At 51.5% G+C, this 7,548-nt stretch overlaps 1 protein-coding gene across 1 annotated transcript in view; it reads right to left on the bottom strand.

Moving 5' to 3' along the window:
- Nucleotides 1–7,548, bottom strand: part of plekhg4 (pleckstrin homology domain containing, family G (with RhoGef domain) member 4) — a 47,627-nt gene that overhangs the window by 18,482 nt on the left and 21,597 nt on the right. Inside the window, exons 3-7 of the mRNA XM_050055109.1 lie at nucleotides 4,331–6,188; nucleotides 2,545–2,745; nucleotides 1,179–1,302; nucleotides 1,009–1,102; nucleotides 89–175 (exon numbers count right to left, since the gene is read on the bottom strand). Of these exons, the coding sequence (XP_049911066.1) occupies nucleotides 89–175; nucleotides 1,009–1,102; nucleotides 1,179–1,302; nucleotides 2,545–2,745; nucleotides 4,331–6,188 (2,364 nt within the window). The remainder of the gene's footprint in view (nucleotides 1–88; nucleotides 176–1,008; nucleotides 1,103–1,178; nucleotides 1,303–2,544; nucleotides 2,746–4,330; nucleotides 6,189–7,548) is intronic.

The following is a 7,548-nucleotide window of genomic DNA, read 5'->3' as shown; positions in this document are numbered from 1 at the left end:
GATCAAGTGTGAGGTGTGATCAAGTGTCAGGTGTGATCAAGTGTCAGGTGTGATCAAGTGTGAGGTGTGATCAAGTGTCAGGTGTTACCTGTGTGGCTGCAGGTTTGTCCAGACGCAGAGACGAGTCCTTGTTGACCAGCAGTAACACAGTGTGGATGGATCCTGGGACGTTGTCCTGAGAAAGATACACTTTGTTTTAACTGTCTCCCTCTGCTGGTCACAGACCAATCAAAACACAAGGTGACAGTCAGGGACCAATCAGAAGACAGGGTGACAGTCAGGGACCAATCAGAAGACAGGGTGACAGGCAGGGACCAATCAGAAGACAGGGTGACACTCAGGGACCAATCAGAAGAAGTCAATATGTTCGTATAGACGATGGATCAGGTGACTGAAGTGTTTCCACAGTAACTCAGTCTGAGAGCAGACACAGACCATCAGTCACTGCTCAGTGTGACATTAATGAGCAGGATTTATTATTGATCTGTGATTAATATTATCAATCTGACTACCTTCAGCTGTTTGTGTCATAACAAACATCTGGCTCCGCCCACATTATTTACAGAACATATACCATCCAGTTTAACAGAAACAAAAGAACAAACATGTTCCAGCATCATGAAGTTCATCTGTTCTTCAATGATCTAATGTGGAATCTTCTGTCTTTATCACCATGGCAACACACTTATTCAAGTCGTTCAGTCTGTTTCACTTACAGAAGAAGAAACACAGTGAACGCTAAGCTAACAGTCTGTCCCTCTGTCTGTGTGTCTGTCCCTCTGTCTGTGTGTCTGTCTCTCTGTCTGTGTGTCTGTCCCTCTGTCTGTCTCTGTCTGTCCCTCTGTCTGTCCCTCTGTCCGTCTGTCTGTCTCTCTGTCTGTCCCTCTGTCTGTCTCTCTGTCTGTCTCTCTGTCTGTCCCTCTCTCTGTCTCTCTGTCTGTCCCTCTGTCTGTCCCTCTGTCCTCAGGTGTGTCTCATATGTGTATTCATGTTCCCAGGTGGACTCACCTGCAGGGACCTGAGGGCGGAGAACAGGGCGGGGACAGGAGCAGCTCCGCGGGCGTCCACCAGCACCATCAGCCCCAATGATCCCACCTCTTTCCTGTTCCACACAGGAAGTGATGTTAAAGAGAGAAGAGTGACTTGAGTTAGAGGTGGGTGGGGGGGGGGGCTCCTACCTGAGGGTGGAGGTGTAGTAGAGCAGGAGGCGCAGCAGCTCTGCGCTGTCACAGTCAGGGTTCGACCACACGGAGCTCCTGGTGCAGATGGTCAGCAGAGCTCGACCACTCCGGTCTCTGGATCCTGCACAGACAGACAGACGGACACAGTCAGTCAGAGATAGGGTTGGGTCGGTTCTCAGTAATACCAGTTCGGTTTGGTACTCCTTCTTGGACCGGGTTTTTTTTTTTGGAGACCAACCGGACCGCATACGTCATTTTACAGCCTGTAGGCCCGAACGTACGTGGAGCGGACTCCGCATATTCCGCCCGGACTAAAAGTGGACGTCCACAAGCCCTGTGCGCGCAATGCTCAGATTTTACGACCGCGCGGACTCCGCTCCGCGCACCAGTGTCACATGAAAGACTGCTCGGCATGTATTTTTCACATCGCGGTGATTTTTCACGGAAATTTTTACAGGAAACTACAACACGGAAGTGCGCTCAACTATGGAAGCCTGAATGACTGCGGACATTCCTCGCGGAGTCCGCTCCGCTTATAGTACGCCCGAGTCTGTGAGCACCTGTGTCTGCCTCTTCGCCAAGCGCACAGCGAGCAGCAGACAGAGGGGGGTGGGGCGGGGACTGAGCTAGGGGGGTCGATAATGGCGGACAATTTAGTCTCGAAGAAATCAAAGAATGCGCCACTATGGCAACACTTTGGCTTTGAGGCAGACGAAGGAGGCAACCCTTGTACTATGGCAACACTTTGGCTTTGAGGCAGACGAAGGAGGCAACCCTTGTTTGCACTGATTGAGTAAACTGAACCTGCACATTTATTTGTAAGGAATAAAAGAAACAACGTGTTACTGTCACTCTGTTGTCCTATGGTTGTTTTTTATTTTAAATGAGTCAACTGCGCCCCTAAGTGGCGAAAATCCGGTATTACCGACTAGATGCGGTTTGTTTTTTTCTCATGCCGACCCAACCCTAGTCAGAGGAAGCACCTGACGACACCTGATGATGCATTTACAGACTGCAGGGAACTCCACTACACACAGTGCAGACTGTGTCAGTAGTATTATTATCGTCCCCACCGAGCCAGTCAGACGGTGGGTCGCTGCTGCTGCTGGCTGTGTGTGCTTACGCCCCGCCCACACACACACATTCTCATTGACTGATGAATTGGCGCTGGTTATTTATATTATTGTGGTGTATTGATTATGAATACAGTCCATCTGAAGCTGGTTTTGTTTCATCACTGTAGCCAGTACCTCACTATCACTATCCTCATTCAGATTTTAAGAAGCTACACACTGGGTCTGAACGCGGTTCAGGGCTGGGTCTGAACCAGGTTCAGGTGAAGTCTACATGAGGTTTTTCTCACCAGGTAGACACAGAGCTCCAGATCTTAGCAGCACACTGTAGAAGCTGGACTGGGAGAACTGGGAGGACTGGCTGAACTGTACTGGGACTGTGGGAGCAGCTGACTGGTGTAGCTGCAGAGATGCTGCTGGCTGTTGTGATTCTGCTGAACTGGGACCAGTGGACACACTGACAGGTGACTGGACAGGAGAACTGGTGAGACCTGTGGAGACAAAGAGACACAAACACTGATGAACCTGTACATCACACCTGAGTACTGTCAGACTCTTCACTGGACTTGTGAGGACCGTCTTTCTAAAATCAAATCTCAACCATCATCCTCTGAGGACGGACCAGACACGTCCTCAGTGTCAGGGTCTGTCTCTGTGAGGACTCGTTATTGTCACTCACTAACCAGTCCTCCACTCACTGACCAGTCCTCCACTCACTGAAGAATCCTCCACTCACTAACCAGTCCTCCACTCACTGACCAGTCCTCCACTCACTAACCAGTCCTCCACTCACTGACGAGTCCTCCACTCACTGACCAGTCCTCCACTCACTAACGAGTCCTCCACTCACTGACCAGTCCTCCCCTCACTGACCAGTCCTCCACTCACTGACGAGTCCTCCACTCACTGACGAGTCTTCCACTCACTGACCAGTCCTCCACTCACTAACCAGTCCTCCACTCACTAACCAGTCCTCCACTCACTGACGAGTCCTCCACTCACTAACCAGTCCTCCACTCACTGACGAGTCCTCCACTCACTGACCAGTCCTCCACTCACTAACGAGTCCTCCACTCACTGACCAGTCCTCCCCTCACTGACCAGTCCTCCACTCACTGACGAGTCCTCCACTCACTGACGAGTCCTCCACTCACTGACCAGTCCTCCACTCACTAACCAGTCCTCCACTCACTAACCAGTCCTCCACTCACTAACCAGTCCTCCACTCACTAACCAGTCCTCCACTCACTAACCAGTCCTCCACTCACTAACCAGTCCTCCACTCACTAACCAGTCCTCCACTCACTAACCAGTCCTCCACTCACTAACCAGTCCTCCACTCACTAACCAGTCCTCCACTCACTAACCAGTCCTCCACTCACTAACCAGTCCTCCACTCACTAACCAGTCCTCCACTCACTAACCAGTCCTCCACTCACTAACCAGTCCTCCACTCACTAACCAGTCCTCCACTCACTAACCAGTCCTCCACTCACTAACCAGTCCTCCACTCACTAACCAGTCCTCCACTCACTAACCAGTCCTCCACTCACTGACGAGTCCTCCACTCACTAACCAGTCCTCCACTCACTAACCAGTCCTCCACTCACTAACAGTCCTCCACTCACTGACCAGTCCTCCACTCACTAACCAGTCCTCCACTCACTAACCAGTCCTCCACTCACTAACAGTCCTCCACTCACTGACCAGTCCTCCACTCACTAACCAGTCCTCCACTCACTAACCAGTCCTCCACTCACTACCCAGTCCTCCACTCACTAACCAGTCCTCTAACTTACTCCTCTATTATTAAACCACCTGACTCCCTGTGCTTCCGTTAGTGCTCCAGTTGTACATCATCTACACCCAAACAGCAAGTATTAGAGGAGGCTGCTGAGGAGGAACGTGAAGAGGAGGAGGAGGAGGAAGAAGAGGAGGAAGAGGGGGAGGGAGGAGGGGGAAGAGGAGAACTACTTTAGCCAATCAGAGATGAAGAAGGAGGAGGTGATCAGTGAGGACAGACAGATGGTTTGTGGGATGATGATAATCAGGAGGAGGATAAAGAGGTTTCCGTACCTTCAGTCTGAAGATCTGCAGTTCTTCCTCCACCAACCTCCTCACAGACGCACTCCTCTTCATCATACTCCTCTTCATCCTCTTTCTTCTTCTCTTCTTTGTGCTCTTCCGGTTTGTTTACAGACTCCTCTGGTTCAGTCCAAACTGAGTCTGTGTCCATTACTGCCGAGTTGGACTCTTCAGTATGTGTGTGTACAGTCTGACTTTCAGAATAAGAGTCTTCAGAGAGTGTTTGTGCTGTGTTCCTTTCAGAATAAGAGTCCTCAGAGTGTGTTTGTATTGTGTTCCTTTCAGAATAAGAGTCCTGTGTGTGTGTGTTCGTACAGTCAGCTTCATCATCTGTGTGCGTTTGTTCACCTCCTGTCTCCTCCTTCCCGTCTTCCTCTTCTCCTCCTCCTCTCTTTTCTTGTGTCATCACTTGCTCCTCCTCCCTTCTGTCTTGACTCTGTGGTACAATTATAACCTGCACCTCCTCTTCTACCTCCACCTCCTCTAACTCATCGTCTCTCTCCTCATCCAACTCTTCCTCTTCACTTTCATTCAGTAAATCTTCATCCTTCCTGCGCTCTGTGTCCTCCTGCTGTTCTTCTTCCTTCTCTTCACCTTCATCATCTGTCACTGCTGTTTCCTTTCTCTCCTCCTGTCTCTCCATCAGCTCTTTCTCCTCCCTCTCTTCCTCTGTCTCCTCCCCTTTCCATTGCTCCTCCTCCTCCTCCTTCTCCTCTTCCTTTCTCTGTTCTGTGCAGCGTTCATGTTCAGAGTTCAGCCTCAGTCCTCTGTCTGAGTCAGTACCTCCTCTTTGCTCCTGTGACGTCAGGCTGGAGGTTCCCTCCACCTCAAGAGGAGCAGAGAAGGAGGTGGAGGAGGTGATGGGGGTGAGGATGACGGGTCCACAAGAGTCCTGCTTTAACTTCTCCTCAGTCAACCTGGAGCACAGCCCAGAGCTGACGTCCACAGCGGGCCAGGAGGAGTGTGTAGTACCAGCAGTGTGTGTTTTACTGTTGTGAGGTTTGTGTGCAGGTGTGTGTGTGGCAGTGTGAGGTGTGTGTGTAGCAGTGTGAGGTGTGTGTGTGGCAGTGTGAGGTGTGTGTGTGGCAGTGTGAGGTGTGTGTGCGGCAGTGTGAGGTGTGTGTGCAGGTGTGTGTAAATTGTGACATGTGTGTGTAGGTGTGTGTGTGCTGGTCCTGGCTCGGTGCTGCTGACTGATGGACTGGGTTAAGGAGCCTTTCTGGGGGGAGAAGCGGGGCAGCTCCGTCAGCTCCACGTACTCGCCCTCTGAGTCCTCGCCCTCGCTGCTGGCTGCTGATTGGAGGAGCTTCACTTCCTGTCTGGAGGAGTCAGGATCTCCACGCAGGTTGTGCGATGTGTTAATTAGCATATCTCCATCCTTAGTGGACGACTCCTTGTCCTCCTTCAGGGAGACCCGGGGCCGGCTGATGAACTGTGGGTAGACCAGGTCCTCCCAGGGGACCCTGAACACGTCTCCGTGTGCAGAGAGGAGGCAGCGCTCCAGCCTGGACGCTCCTCGCTGCTCCCGCTCCCTGTTGACTGAGTCCAGCCACGCCATGCTGAAGAGGGACCGCAGGGCTATCTGCTGCACCTCCTGCTGCTCCACATGACGCACGCCGGCTGACAAGCTGCACAAGAGTAGACGGGGGGAAGATGTGACAGCACTCCTGCAGGAGGCGCCGTGTGCTCGGGGCAGAGCAGGAGGAACAGCAGCAGGAGGAGAAACCAGCAGGTAGAAGTCTCCTGGACGGAGGACGTGCTGGTCCAGATGACAGAGGTGCACGACTACCTTCTCATGGACGCACAGAGGCCAGCCTTCATGACGAAACAACAGACCACAGTACTGCAACTGAGGAGAGGAGGAGGAGACAAGGAGGAGGAGGAGGAGACAAGGGGAGAAGGAGGAGGAGGAGAGGACAAGGAGGAGGAGACAAGGAGAGGAGGAGGAGGAAGAGACAAGGAGGAGGAGGAGGAGACAAGGAGAGAGAGATTATGATCACTGAATTATTTACAGACTCATGTTTCAGTCTCACAGCTGATGTGAGTTCAGCTGAGTCACAGAGACATTAATCTCTGCTGCAGGTGAGTGTGACAGATCTGACCAGGATCAGCTGTGCTCTCAGTCTGACTCGAGGAGGTGAGGCTGCTCAGGGAGCAGAGCACAGAGGATCCATTCATGAGGAGCAGATGATACCTGCAGCTGAGTCACCTGCAACTCCCAAACATTCTGCTCCTATCAGAATGAGGCGAGGTGAGGCGCGGCGACGCCCAGCAGCAGCAGGTGAGTGACGATCTCACAGTCACCTTAAATAAACATGACACATCAGCCAACCATGCTCAGCATTCAGCAGGCGAGTACAGACAGAGAGAAGGGGGAGGGGCCTGTTGAGTCATCAGTGAGAGTCCTGACTCAGAGACTCTCCTCCTCCATCATCATCATCATCATCATTTCTATCTGCTGAGTCATGACTGAAGGACAGGTGAGTTCTCTGATGATCTGCTGTGAAGCAGCAGGAACTACTGAACGACATGTCTGAAGACTGTGTGTGTGTGTGTGTGTGTGTGTGTGAGCTGTAATGATAATGATAGAGGTTTAGATGAAGCACAGCTCAGAGAGCTCAGCTCATTATAAAGTGAATATCCTGAGAGAGAGGACGACCTGAGGAATGAGTGTGTGACACGCGTGTCTGTAGTGTCCAAAATGTGAGCACAGCCACAGGTTAGTAAACTGGTACAGTCTCTCTCAACACGCTGTAGAGTTCAATGTGTCAGGTGGAGTTTCTCTCAGTTTCAGGCTCACTGTGCCAAATGTGGAGGTGTGATTGTTTCTGATGGAGAGAGAGTGAAAGTTGTGGGCGTGACATCAGTCAGTGGGAACTGCAGCTATATTTCCACAGCAGTCCGGTTCATTGTTTGTGTTCCCACAGTGTGAAGATGTGGATGGTACCAACAGAACGGTTCCTTCAGTGCTCATGTTTGGTTCCCCCTCTGTTGGTAGGTTCATGTCATCACCTCACTCAGTGACATCACAGGAAACGTTCCAGCTTAAAGTGAATGGAGTCATTTTATAGTTGTAGTTTACTGATGTATGAACAGAGGTTACATAAAACCAGAGTGACCGTCCTCTACTGACCAATCAGACTGCAGGGTTTCTAGCTCCACCTTTTAGTACCAGATCTGTGTGCTAGGTACCCCAACAGAGGGGGGAC

Source organism: Epinephelus moara, chromosome 1 (genome assembly GCF_006386435.1).
Source record: "Epinephelus moara isolate mb chromosome 1, YSFRI_EMoa_1.0, whole genome shotgun sequence".
NCBI classification, from domain to species: domain Eukaryota; kingdom Metazoa; phylum Chordata; class Actinopteri; order Perciformes; family Serranidae; genus Epinephelus; species Epinephelus moara.
Note: the sequence above shows the minus strand (reverse complement) of the source record. Positions and strands in the feature narration are given on the sequence as shown.